Source organism: Cnephaeus nilssonii (genome assembly GCF_951640355.1).
Source record: "Cnephaeus nilssonii genome assembly, chromosome: 7".
Lineage (NCBI taxonomy): Eukaryota > Metazoa > Chordata > Mammalia > Chiroptera > Vespertilionidae > Cnephaeus > Cnephaeus nilssonii.
Window position 1 is genome coordinate 8,150,355 of NC_137078.1, and position 14,466 is coordinate 8,164,820.

At 44.5% G+C, this 14,466-nt stretch overlaps 1 protein-coding gene across 4 annotated transcripts in view; it reads left to right on the top strand.

The window, feature by feature from the left end:
- The first annotated feature begins 6,839 nt into the window (after nucleotides 1-6,839).
- Nucleotides 6,840-14,466, top strand: part of DUSP22 (dual specificity phosphatase 22) — a 67,455-nt gene continuing 59,828 nt past the window's right edge. Inside the window, exon 1 of one of the 4 annotated variants that reach the window (XM_079776255.1) lies at nucleotides 6,840-7,690. In XM_079776255.1, the coding sequence (XP_079632381.1) occupies nucleotides 7,670-7,690 (21 nt within the window). In that variant the 5' untranslated portion in view covers nucleotides 6,840-7,669. Of the gene's footprint in view, nucleotides 7,691-8,121; nucleotides 8,132-14,466 lie in introns of those variants that run through there. The other 3 variants (XM_079776254.1, XM_079776256.1, XM_079776257.1) reach the window with 3 other exon arrangements.

Consider the following 14,466-nt stretch of genomic DNA (forward strand, 5'->3'; position numbering starts at 1 on the left):
GCAGGCCAGGCTGAGGGACCCCCCCGCCCAACCCCATGCACGATTTTCCTGCACCGGGCCTCTAGTGTGTAAATAAAGAGGAAGGCACTTAAATAAACATTAAATTTTTCTTCCATTTTAAAACCAGGGAAGTCCTGGGTAAACTGGGACACTTTGGTCACCCACATAATAGATATTTTATAGCAAGTCAGAGATCAAATTGTTTCCTCTTTTTATGCAATGACTAAATAGCTTAGAAATAAGAAATTCTACAAAATTTAAAAAGAATATAAGGTGGTTGGCCCTAGTTGGTTTGGCTCAGTAGGTAGAGTATCAGCCTGCAGACCAAAGGGTCCTGGGTTAGATTCTGGTCAAGGGCATGTACCTCAGTTGCAGGCTCCTCCCCAGCCCAGGCCCTGGTCAGGGCTCATGAGGAGGCAACCAATAGATGTGTTTCTCTCACATCGATGTTTCTCTCTGTATTTCTCTCTCTCTTCCACTCTCCCTAAAAGTCAATGGAAATATATCCTTTAGTGAGGATTAAAGAAAAGAAAAGAAAAAAAAAAGAAAAGAAAGGAAAGGATAGGAAAGGAAAGGAAAGGAAAGGAAAGGAAAGGAAAAGAAAAGAAAAAAGAAAAGAAAGAAAAGAAAAGAAAAGAAAAGAAAAGAAAAGAAAAGAAAAGAAAAGAAAAGAAAAGAAAGGGAAAGAAAAGAAAAGAAAAAGGAGGTGGCTGATGCAAACAAAGACTATATATCTAATTATTATCTCAAATTTGTGAAACAGTTACACTTAATTGATAACTAGAAGAGAGATGGTCTGATTTAGAGTATTTTTGCAAACCACTTGCTCAGACATTTTATTTCTGCAGCTCTAGCTGTGACAATTAGATATGTAATTCCGGCAATCAGAATCAACACTTACACTAACTCAGAAGATCTAGAGTTGCTATGACTCGAGAAAAACACACACATACCTTTTTACTAAATAGAAGCTTCATCCATGGCTTAAATCAAATAACCACAATGCAGAGAGCTTCCTGGTTCATTTGCTTAATTGTTTTGACTGCAACAAAAATTGTGAGATTTTTAAAAACAGAAGTTCATTATAAAGTGTACATCTTTTAAAAGGCATTGCAGTAAGGAAAGATGTCCACATATCACACTGTCTTATATGTCTATCATTCTACCCATGCATAGCACTTGCTCATGTTGGGCTGCCAGACAAGACCTCAACAAACAATAGGGGGGATTGTCATTTAAGTCATCAGTTCTTCTGACAGAGATCTCATACCACCTTCAAGACAAAATGTGCCTTTCATCAGGAAAAAGCACCTTCATGTGCCCTTTAATTACAAAAGGTAAAATAAGCACTCACTTGTATTTTGAGCAGAATGTTTTTAGGTTGAGACGCTCTTTTAGTCTGTCTAGTAGGCAAGCTCTGGCTCAGCCTTTCTGCACATTTTAGGGTTTATTGGATATATGAGATCTGAAAGAAAGATATACCCTAACTTTCTGTGAACCAAACATAATTTGTGCTGAAATCGCTTGTCGTCTTTGCGGTTGTTCTGGTGTTACTGTTTGCAGAGATCTGTAGGGAAGCTCTGTCTAGAAAGGGCACACAGGTATGACTAAGATGGCAAGTAGTATAGGTCACTGGCACATACAGGGTGTCAGTCTTTAATAATCACATAGCTCTGGGTGAGACGACTTGTCTGGACAGGGGCAGTGTTTAATAATCACAAGTGCTCTGGTCTGGATAAGAAAGAAGATGACCCTGGTCTATTGACTAGCCTAAGAAGCACTTTATTTATGATGGCTTTCTCATAATGATCAATGACTAATCAAAATAATGATAAATATTAACAAGTGTAAAACCCAAATGGTGTTAAATAATGACACCATTATGTCACATGAAATGGACTTCCCCTCTCACCAGTGAAGTTTCTCTTGGGGCATTCCATTCTCTGAGGAAACCCCCTTCTCCTTGAGCCCCCTACCCAGACCAGTTTAAAGTCTTCGTATCTATTTCAATTTGTTTTACAAAAATGGGTGAAAGACAAACAAGACTTCACTAGGGAACACTTTAAAAGAACATCAGCCGATGCGTGTTAGTTTCTCGAAGGAGGGCTGCCCTTGACCAGTCAATGCTCAAATGCTCGGTGCTGGGGCTTCCCTTGCCATTTCCCCTTGTCTTCACTTCTGGGCTGCTGGGCCGCTGCAGGCATTTGAAGAAGCAGAAGTAGGCCTCTAAAAGAGCAGCGGGCCGCGCAGGTGTAAATGCAGACAGATGAGGCCCTCCAACCAGGGATATCCCACTCCATACTAGATTGCAGGCCACAAGGTCACTTTAAATAAGGTTTTATACAGATTTGGAGACTATGAACATGGAACTATATAGAAGGCAACTGGTAAGGGCTCCTAGGCGTGTTTCTTTGTGCCCAGGTGAATTAAGGTAAGAAAGCAAGGCCCAAATTGTATCTTTACCAGTCCTGTCACACCTAAATAAAAAAGATGATTATTTTACTGAGTCTAAAAGAAGTGGTTCAGATTTTGGCAGCTGTTTTGAGCTTGGATCACAAACCATGACATTTTTTTTTGTTTTGATTTTTAAGCCATGAAAAGTTTTAAAGGACCGGTTTATTATCTCTGGTAGACCTTCCTTGGCAGAGATAGGAAAATACATAGGTCAAGTGAAACCATTCCAGACAAGGAAAATAGCCCACCTACAAGATGGATGTCCATAAGCCAGGAATGGTTTTACTTGACCTATGTATTTTCTTAACCTAAGATCAAAAACAGCATGATGTCAAGGGCAGAGCTACTGAAAGTACTGGGCTCTGCCAACTACAGCTATGGCTGCAATCAAGGAGCATTCAGCAATACGTGACAGCACTGTGTGCAAAGACTGACTTCTCTCTCTCTCTCTCTCTCTCACACACACACACACACACACACACACACACACAAACACACACACACACCAGCATACACTGCATCTGCTTAAAAAAACAAAGAACAATAGAACTTCGGTCACTCCTAGATGACGGAACCATCCCACATGGAAATTGCATTGTTCTAGAAAAGGAAGACAGGTAGGTAGACACAGTGTCGATGGAGTAATTGGCCTATAAAAAAGGATTCATTATTTGTGAACCTCACACCTGGACAAATGCAGTAACCTCCCAGTTGTATTTTCTTTCCTTCATGAACAAACATCTGAAAGTTTCTCCACATTGCAGGAACTGGTTTAGGTGTTGGGTATTAAGACAGATGATAATTGGCCCTACCTACCCTAATGAAGCTATGACTTTGGAAACCAGATGTACTGACAATACACAGGCATACATGTTATGACTTGTAGGCTGACAATTGTGTCACCTTCCACCCAATTTTTAGGGACCAGGGCTCTAACTTCCCCTTTGCCTGATCCTCTGCTCTATAATTTGCCTAATAATTCCATTCTTCCCAGGCTGGCCTTGCCTCTGCCAACCCTCCCAGAAGTTCTACATGCTGAGACTTCATTGACTCCCAACTAAATGCCTGCTAGCATATCTCCATTTACCTCCTCCCAGATTCTCCAACCCTGTATCTCTGCCCTAACAGCCTACCTAGATACCCACCTGCTGTTCTTCTCTGATGCCAGTCTCCAGATTCTTGTGCTCTGAGATTTGAGCTCCCCAAACCTCTTAAGTGTAAAGAAGAAACCAAGTTCGTAATCAGAAGACTGCTTGGAGGCTGAAATCAGTGGCCATCTAGAGGCTGAGGTCACTGAGGGTCCACACTCATGGTCAGCTGTTCTGCATGACCTGCAGCAGTCCCCTGGATATCCTCTTTCTAGACATTCTGGAGAAACAGAAGATACTTTGTGCTTCCATCTGGTAGTTCTAGATGCCACCATTTTTCTTCTCTTCACAATTCATGAGGTTCTAGTTTTCTTCTACTTTCAGTCATGCTTTGGCTAGGTTAGCTCTTCATTTTAACTTCTTGTGCTTAATTTGTTTTATATTGGACAGTGTGACCTAAGAATTCTGCAAAGAACTAACATTATCTATCAGTGCAGATTTAACTGATTATCAAGGGAGAAAAAGAGAGAAGGAAAGAATGACAAAGAAAGAAAGATATTTCATTTCTGTGCCTTTATTATACAGGTAATAGTGGCAGGAAGTACATTTTGCTCTCTGAAGGCTGAAGACATTTCTGATGGTCATAGCCGAGGGGTGCTACTGTCAAATGGTAGCAGAGGCCAGGAATACTGCTAAATAGCCTACAGTGCACAGGACTGCCCCACAACAAAAAATAATCACCCAGCCCAAAATGTCAGCAGTGTTAAAGGTTGAGAATCTCTAGATTACAGTATGTTCAAAAGGCCAAGGAAGATTATATAACTACTTCTCACTTGGGCAGTTCACCTCAATTCTCTGAAATTATCCATGACACCTGATGACTTGGCTGACTTTAATGGTTAAGCTTCTGCTTGTGGATATCACACACTCTCACCTTAAAGTTCAAAGAATTGCTCACTAACCAGCCCTTAACCACATGTGTATGAACCAGCTGGCCCCCATGACTAACAGACCATTTCTCACTGGGGCACAAAAGAAGGCTTATTTAGGAGTTGTTGCCAACGTCTGTGGTGTTTAGTGTGCTGAGAGACAGAAAAATGGCAGGAAGGAAAGTGGATGCAAAAATCTTACATGGAGTGAAATTCTACTAAGCTTATCATGCCTTAAAAACTTTATGAGAGAATGCAAATAGCTTCTCCTTTAGGTGTGAAGCATGCCAGCATTGACTGGGAGTTTGCTTCCTTCCCTTCTTCCTATCATCAGGAGCTATAAAAGGAGGAAAGGAATGGAGCTTGGAAGTGGGCAGGCCATTGGGTCAACAGGAGAGCTTCCGCTCTGAGGTGGCACTACGGAAAGAGAAAAAAACGAGGACATGTTGCCAAATTGGATTAGACTTTCCCTTTTCTTTTTTAGTCATAGAAAATGCAAGACTTGACAAACTGATAATAACTGTTACAATGGAGGGAGGTGGTGTGAGGTCTAGAACAGAATAAAGGAGAGACAGTCTTTTATGGAGACTCCCCCACCACACACACAAAATAATAAATATTAAAAACCTGACTCTTCTGATTTATGTTAATGGTCTTCTCTTTTCTTATTTAACCAAAAACAATAAAAATTGAGAATGTGAAATCTAAAATGGAGAATCTGAGCATGCGGATATTACAGAGCTATACTAAATGCAGGCCAGAGTGCCAACATTGGCTGTTAAAAGATAGCCTGGCAGGTTCTGAGTCTAGGAGAAACTGTTAAGCAGATGATCTGAGCTAGAGAAATGAGTTTGTCAAGAACTGAATAGGAGAAAGGACATGTTCCAAATGAATGATAAAAAAATAAAATTGGGTATGCTTTTGTCATTTATAGACAAGTACTGATTTATGAACTGGTTGTGTTCTCAAAAGTTCAAATGGCTATGGCAGCAACAACAGACAAGTAGAGTGGAGGGAAACAGAAGCAGTTCACTGATTGCTGAAAGGACCTTCAAAACTTCATAGTCCAATGCTTATATTAAGGAGGAAGAAAATGGTTCAGAAAAGTTGATCATCTTGCCTAACATCACTCTGAGATTTAGGAACAAAGGTGGGTCTTGGGATTCCCCAAGCAGTCCACTAATCATGCTGTGTTGTCTACAAGAAGGAAGCCAGTAAAAATAATTATGGTGAGGAGCAGAGGAGTAAGAGGTGGGCTGCCCAGATGACTGGGAGACAGGAGGGAGAAGAGGAAGTGAAGGTGGTAGGAAAGGAACACTCAGAAACGAGGGGCAGGAAGTGCGATGCCTGATCTGGGTCCCATCTTACCTAAAGTAAACAATTTGGGTGCATTCTGAGCAGTGGCTTCCTACATGTGGATGTTTGGTTTCACAGAAGATGTGGCATACAAGGAAAGAAATGGCCAAGATAGAGTCTACAAGTTTTCAAAATGTCAGCATTTCTCACTGCTGTTTTCTGAACCCCCTGAAATTCATTAATTTATTCAACAACTATTTACGGAAGCCCCTATCTGTGCCAGGTGCTGTGCCAGGCCAGGTGACTATAGTAGTAAGACTGGCACGGTACAGTTCCTTTGGAGTTTGTTTTCTAGTGAGACAGATAAAATGTAAGCCAATCAATGTGATGATGTCCCATTGTTAAGTGGTATGAAGAAAACACTAAAGCAGTGATGGGCAACCTTTTGAGCTTGGTGTGTCAAACCTCGCCAAAAAACTGAGCATAACTCGGGTAGTGTGTCACTTTGAGGAAAAAACATTATTTCGCAAATGTTTCATCTTCAGGAGCAGCAAATGTTTCATCCTCGGCATGCGGCCGCGTGTCATCAGAAAAGGCTACGCGTGTCAGTGCTGACACGCGTGTCATAGGTTCGCCATCACTGCCCTAAAGGAATGGTAGGGACTAGAGTATCTACTTTACTAGTAGATTGGATGGTCAGGAAAAGCCTCTTTGAGGTGACATGCCCAGAGATTAAGATTGAGACGTCTAGGTAGAGAGCACAGCCCACACACACAAAGACCCAAGTGCTGATCTGTCCTGGCAGGCAGGTTTGAGGAGCCCCCGGAAAGCCCTTGCGGCTGTGACTGGTGAGCAGGGGAGTAGATGCAATGAGGTCACGGGTGAGCTCAGCCATATCGGACTGCTGCATGTGTTCATTTAACAAATATTTATTAAGCACCTAGTGTGCCCAAGGCATTGATGAGCACACAGACATGGAACTGAGAAACCCCTATCTCAAGGATTCTGTCCCCAGGGAAGAAGTTCAAGTTTAGTGCGGGTGACCGAATATTCAAAACAACTTTGCTACAGCCGGGGACACACTGGAGGTACAGAGCCGCGGCCTGAGGTCAGAGATGCGGCCGGCCCGCTCCTCCCCCCGGAGAGGGAGGCAGGGCCATTCCGGAGATGAGTAACCGGGCCCACCTTTCCTCAACGGGCGCGCCTTCTCGGTCCCCGTGGGTGGGGGCGGGCCACAGAAATCCCCAGCCCGGGCCCGGGCTGCCGCGCGGTGAGGAGCACCTGATTCACCGAGCCGGCCCGGCGGGGCGACGGCTGCTCGGAACCGCCCCGCCCCCGCCCCGCGCGGTGTCCCGGGGAAGAGGCTGGCGGAAGTCTGGGTGGCTCTGCCCTCCCGGGGCGGCCCGTGACGCTCGGCCGGGTGGGGCACGCCTGCGCGACCCCCGCCCCCGCCCCGCCCCCGCCCGCCGGCGAGGGGACGCGCTTGCGCGCTCGAGGCCGCCGCCCGCCGGAGCCGCGGCCCGCGCCCCTCCCCCGCCGGCCACCGGAGCCCGACTACGGTCCCAGGGAGCCGGCGGGGAGGGGGCGAGGGCCTCCCTCGGGGCGGACGGGCTGAGCGGCACCGGTTCCCGGCTGGGACGCCGCTGCTCTGCCCGGCCGAGCCGGGAAGTCCGGGGCGGACGAGCGGAAACCCCCAGGGTCCGGCCGGGTCGGGCGCCAGCCGCGCCGCCGGACGTCCCAGATTCCCGTTGTTGTTGTTTATAGTCAGTGCACGAAATTCCTCCCCGGCGCCTCCTCCCTCCCGCCCCACCTGCTCCTCGGCCTCCCGGTCCCGCCACTAGGGAGCCTGCGCCCTCAGAGCCCGGGTGTCGGAGCGGGCGCTGGAGCGCGCATTCGGCCGCCATGGGGAATGGGATGAACAAGGTAACGTGTCCGTCTCTCACTTACGCAGGTTTCGCCTCCCCCCGCTCAGCCTCCCTGCGGCGGGGGCTGGGCTCCCCTCACGTGCCTCCCGCGGAGGGGGCGGCGGGCGGTGCCCGGGGCGGCGCCGGGCCCTAGGCTTTTGGGGGCGTCCCTGTGGGCCCCGCTTCCGGCGCGCAGCCCCCGCCCCCGGGTGGACGGCCGGCGCACCCTCCGCGGAGCGGGTCGCGGTTCCGCTCCCCCACCCGCCAGGCGCCGAGCTCGGGCGCGGCGGGCCTCCTCCCTCTCTCCCACCGGCTCCGGAGGCGTCCTCACGGCGGCGTTAGAAAACCGGTCGATAGGGGTCTTCTGGTCTCTAACCTCCTTTTCTCCGCAGGTTTTGTTTATTTTTCGTGTGCACAGACCAGTCCTGGGGACCGAGAATGGACCGGCCCGAGTCCTCAGGTGTTTTAAACGCCCCGTGTAGGGGCGGGGCGACGGGTGGGAGCACCGAGCAGATGCGGTGGATTCTGGGTTGGGGGGCTGCTGCTCCGAGGCCCACCTGTGGGCTGGCGGCCTGCGGAGCGTGCCCTCTGGAAACCCGGGCAGCTCTCTGCTCTAGCCCGGCTCCACCGCCTGCCCTCGCTTCTTCCCAGGCTGTGGGCTGGTTTTGTGCCTTTCCTGCCACTGGTGGGAGGTGGCAGGAGGAGGGACAAGCTCTTCAGCTGAGAGTGGCCTGGGACGTATGTATTCATGTTAAAGGTTTTGTGATCTGGTACTGGGGGGTTAAAGGAAAGATTTACAAAAACCTTTTTAAAGCCCTCAACAAATACAAATTCACAGGCCTGTGAAATGGTCCTGGATCGGAGAGTAGCTTCTGGCCTGCTGCTCCTTGCCCATTGAATCCCACTCACTCACTCACTCACTCACTTCTCCACATACATTCAGCACTCACGTTCGGTGGATGTAAGAATGTGGCTTTCTGTTTTTATTTGTCTCGGCACTGGGGTCAGCAATGACCTGGTTCCTTTAGCTGGAGTGTCAAAGGTGGGTGGGGTAGGGAGTGTTAGGTGACAAGGTGGGGAAGGAGACTTACAGTAGAAGTAGCCCTGTGCACCTTCTTAACGCCACCTGCCCACATTGTTTCTTGTGTTCTGCAGATCCAGCTGATGAAAGAACTGTGTGTTTTGGGCTTGCATATCTGAGGGGTTTTTGGGAACCAGAATTGTATTCATTGTGTGTGTGATGTTTTTGTTGGGGGTTGGGGGAGTGGATGGTGGGGTAGTGATCAAATTTGGAAACAGACTATTTGGCTTCTGGATAACCACTTGCACTATGTCCCCATTAGTACTGGAATTCATCGGCACCATGCATGAGTCTTCCGCTAATTAAATTAACACAGAACAACAGTAAAGCCACTTGCACAAGTTTGTGGGCCCTGTCTGCTTTCCCATTAACTGTGGTCATACCTCGGCTTTCCTTCGGTTCGTTCAACAGTATTTCCCACTTAAACTGCTTACTCTCCAGCTCTTTCAGCATTTCATTTATTACATTTGTATTATAACTCAAAAGAACATATTTCAAAATACAAATGATTGCCCAAGAGTTCAAAATTAATTTCAGGCTTTTCAGCAAAAAGTCATATTATAAATTTACCCTTCAAAGAAAGTAATAGATTACTTGATGATGTTATTATCCTAACCATCTTGTGTTGTAAATAGAACCACTATCTCCAATGTAGAGATGGAGAAACATACAGATTTAGAAACATCCTTAATTCAACAAATATTTATTGTGTACTTGCTATTATAGTCAGGTGCTGTGCTAGTTGAGCGAGTGGGGTGAAAGTGTGATGGTAATGACACAGGCAGAACCTTCAGTGTAGACCAGCGATTGCCCAATAGAAATATGTGAGCCAAGTATTTAATCTAGATTTTTTTAGTAGCCACATTTAAAAAGTAAACAGAAACAGGTCAAATTAAAGTTAGTAATATATTTTATTCAACTGAAATATATTCAGAATTTTGTCATTTCAACATGTATCCATGATATAAAATTATATATAGAATGGTTTACAGTTTTATGTACTACGTCTTCAAAGTCTGGTGTATATTTTATACGTAAATCACATCTCATTTTAAGTACTCAGCCATTGTGGCTAATGGCTACTGTATTACACAACATGGGTGTGTATGTGTGTGTGAGAGAGAAAGAGAGAGAAGGCCCGCATAAACACAGGGTGGGGAGGAATACAAGCTCCAGGATAAGATACTAGGCAATTTCAGGAGCATGGGGTAAGTAGATGTGATGAGAGAAGGCTTGAAGTATCATTTAGGCCAGGCCAAGGATCCTGCTTGGGTAGAGATGTTTAAGCTGAGATCAGAATGAATTGCTCAAAGTTACAAGGTTAGTTAGTGGCAAAGTAGGTTGCTGGAAGCCAGAAATTAAAAGCCTTAACTAGAGTTTGTTCATGTCTTATTGTGTGACTTGGAATTAGGCTTCATATTTTCCCTGTCTATAAAAAAAAGGTTGATTTGCAGGATCAGTGGAATTATTATAAGGTGCTAACCATAGAAATGCTTTTCTAAGCACTTTTATGAGTAACATATAATGCCCTTCAAACTGAAAACGTAATTTACAGTACGTGTGTCCTGAGGTTACTGGGACAAGATTTCTTTCCAGTCTGTCAGGTTAGTCATCCTTGACCAAAGAAAACTTATGAACTAAACAATGCAGATTCCATTCTGACTGCTTGGAGTTTTTACTTATATTTCATGCCCTCGGGAGGATCTTATCCATATGTTCCAGTCTCGGGGAGAGCATCATGCCCATCTCAGTTAGGTGTACACAGTGTGTTACACAGAGAGTATAAGGGAGAAAGGCTTCTTTGTTCTGGCCAATTGAAGATGATGAGGAAATACAGAAAGAGAACACAGCAGTTGTGATTTATTATTTTTTTGGCCTCATATGTGCCTGCAGTTTATAAAATCTAAGCCTCACTACAGCCCTAGGAGGTCAGCCTGTCTTTTCCTTTTTGTACAGTGGAAATGGAGACTGGGAGAGATGAAGTAGCATGATTAAGGTCCTACCAAATGCAACGAAGTGGCAGGACTGAGTTTGGAACCCAGTTCCCACTGATTTTGAAGATAGGAGAAGCCTTTCCTTTGACCTGGGATGTCAGTTCAGTCCAAATGAATTCTAAAGGTAGTAAAAAAAATAACTTGAGAAAGCTCCCCAGAGTTCCAAATTAATTGCAAAACAGGAAAGCCACCTCCTCTCTTTCTTCATGTTTGACATTGATAAAGCAAAAGGAGAGAAAGGGAGGCAACTAAAACTATCATTTCATTCCTTTTTGTGCAGTTCCCAAATAGATTCTCTGAACTGGTCAAAATTATAATTACTAATGAGCTTATTGTATGCCAGGGCAAGTCTTGAGACTTTACCTCTGATCCTCACCACAGCGCTGCACAGTAGATACTGTTATTAGTATTCCTGTTTTACAGATTAGGCACACAGAGTTTAAGTGACCAGCCCAAAGTTACCCATCTGGTGAGTGGCAGAGCCTGGACTCTAAGCCAGATGATTGAGTTCAAAGCCATAACACAGAGTGCCTCTGTGCTGCTAAAAGGGTCAGACTAGTAAATGTCTCTTTTGAGGATTGGAGTTAAACTAAATAGGCGATTGCATGCAAATATCATGTTTCTGTGGAGCCTTTACAAACTCCTAATTGACTCAAAGTTCTCTCAAGTGTCTAAACCCCCAAATCTTTTGGGGAGGACCTATAAAGAAAATGACTATCTCATTATCATCTTATTAGTCTTAAGTAGTACTATAATACCCCATTAAAAACAAATATCCAGTTTTTCTAGCCAGCATTATATTGGAGAAACGGGCCCAAATGTGTCTCCAAATGTATGTTTTTATCTTGATCAACCTGAACTAATGACCTAGAAGTGGGCTAATATGTTACCATCTTAGGGTAGGATCTGAGAGCATCTTCTGGCTCTGGTTGATGTCTTTTCGCCCACTGACTGAATGGTTGGCTCAATTCATCCAGCACCCAGCTGCCCAGTCTGGTAGCTTCTTCCTTCCTCCCACTCTGCTCTGTGTCCTCTAAAAGCAACCTTCCGGGTGAAAAGGGATGTTGTCCCAGTATTTCATGGGAAACTTGCTTATGATAATAGGAGGCAAACACTTCAATTAGTGCATCACTTTTAGATGAGAAGCCCACATTGTAAAAGAAAGAGGGACAAGCTACTAGAAAGCCTGTCTTAAAGTGTCTCCCACTCTGCTGCTTCATGCTGCAATCTTGAACAAGTTACTGAATGTTTCTTTTCTTTTTTCTTTCAGTTTTTTCTTTTATTTCAAGAAAAACGATTTTAAATATAATACTGTTACATGCAATAAACATTAATATCTCAAGAAAAAATGATTTTAAATATGATGTTACATGCAATAACCACCAATTATTCAAGAAAAATTATCTTACATATAATATTACATACAATAAACATTAATATTTCAAGAATAAAAGGATTTTAAGTATAATAATATTACCAAAACTGTACTAATATAGTATGATATCACAAAAGTTGTAGGAAATATTAAAAATCTGCAAATAACAGGATTACTTCTGTTGTATTCTAGTATATTTTTCCCCTCTGGCTCTATTTTTGTTCTTCAGTTTATGTTATTCATTAAATTCCACAAATGAGTGAGATCATGTGATATTTATCTTTCTCTGACTGGCTTGTTTCGCTTAGCATGATGCTCTTCACGTCCATCCATGCTGTTGCAAATGGTAAGAGTTCCTTCTTTTTTTACTGTGAGTGTTTCTGAGCTTTGGTTTCTCTATCTCCCTTGATTCATAGGGATGGTGGGTAGCTTATCTAGTCTCCTATTTGCTCTAAAATGAGTTTAATAATACTTCCCCCAGTTTCTGCCCAGATTCTTGAGAGAAGCAAATGAGAATTGATTAGAAGACATTTTTACAAACTGTAAAGTGCAAATCTGCACTTGGATTTGGCCCATCAGTAGTTACAGTAGTGATGGCATCTGCCTTGGATATGGTCGACACCTGTGGTAGCATAGCTCTTGTCTCCTTCGGAAGATAAAGTAGTATAGTTGCTAAAGGAGTATAGTTCCAGGGGAAATAGCTCAGGGGCTATGCCCCCAAGGCAGATACCAGGGTTTCTCAGCCTCTGCAGTATTGAGTTTGAGCTGTAGCATTCTTTGTTGTGGGGACTGTCTTGTGAACTATGTAGGAGGTTTAACACTATCCCAGGCCTCCACCCACTAGATGCCAGTAGTCCCCTTCCTACATGTGACAACTAAAAATGTGCCCAGGTATTACTACTAGATGTCCCCTGGAGGGCCAAATCATCCCTCATTGAGAACCACTTACTTAGGGTTCTTCACTCAGAATCTCCTGATGCCTGTGTTACCTGGAACCCAGTCATTCTTAAAAGGCCAAAGAGGGCCTAAGAGGTAGAGAAGCACTGTTTAGTATGGGAAGGAGCTAGAAGGTCAGACATCTTTGTGCTGTTAGATGTTGCAGTTTCCACATGGCGGCACCTGACTTCACTTCTTTCATAATCTATTCAATTGTCCATTTACCCAGTCATCAAATTATGTTATTGAATACCTGCTATCGTCCAGGCACTGTTTTAGACCCTGTAGTGGGAAATAATGTGCTATCCAAGTTGGTCCGAAGCAGATTACAGAGAGGACTCCCTCTGTGGGAGGCAGATGTCCTGTGAGTGGCACACCTGTACAGCTGTGTCTGTGGGGCTGATGGACAGATGGCGCTGTGTTGGTGGTCTATCTTCGCTACACTACCTGCACATTTTCTCTTTTCAGCATTGCAGATTCATTTCATATCGAAGGCACAGATGCTTAAGGCCTGTAAGTGCACGCAAGAGTATTCTCAGATTCTTCCTTTTGTACGTGCAAACTGGTTAAGTTCTTAGCCACATGGCATTAAGAAAGTCTGTGACATTTAACCCTTTAGGAATCCCCCAGAGTTCTCCCCTCACCCGTGGCTTTAAAATTCAGAAAGTCCTTTCTGACCTAGGGAGAATTATAAGCCTTCCTTCACCCCCATTACCTTGTACTACTGCTTGATCAGGAATTTTCTCCCTTATATCTATTTGGGTTGTGGCCTTAGATTCCATGGCATCCTGAAATACTAAGAAATGTTTAAAAAGTAAACTCAAAGTATTTCCTGCCTTAGAAACAGTATCCTTTTGTGCTTAAGATCATTCTTGCAGCTAAGGATTTTATTTTATGCATTTCTGTGTGAATAGTGTTAGTAAGGTGTGGATGAGAACAATATTGATCAAGGGGAGCCATCAACCATGGAAAAGTTTTAGCATGGTCTCAAAGTATTACTGCAGAAGGAGACTACCTTTCATTACCTATCTCCAGACAGTCCTTTAACAAAAGTAAGAATCTTTTGACCAGCAGTGTCAGCATCTTCCTTCAGTGATTATCTCTTCATGTGCCAGACTCAGTGGCAGGCTTTTGGGACACAGCAGGGCACAAGACCCTGTTTCAAGGTCAATCAGAAAAGTAAGCAAAAAAAATAATTTTAGGTCTTGATAAATGCAATGAAGAAAATAAAAGGTGACATAGTAGAGGTGTTAGGGAGTTCGGTGGTCATGAAAGACCTCCCCAGGAGTTGTCATCTCATAGGAGACCTAAGTAACAAGGAACCATCTAGGTCCGTGGTCGGCAAACTGCGGCTCGCGAGCCACATGCGGCTCTTTGGCCCCTTGAGTGTGGCTCTTCCACAAACTATC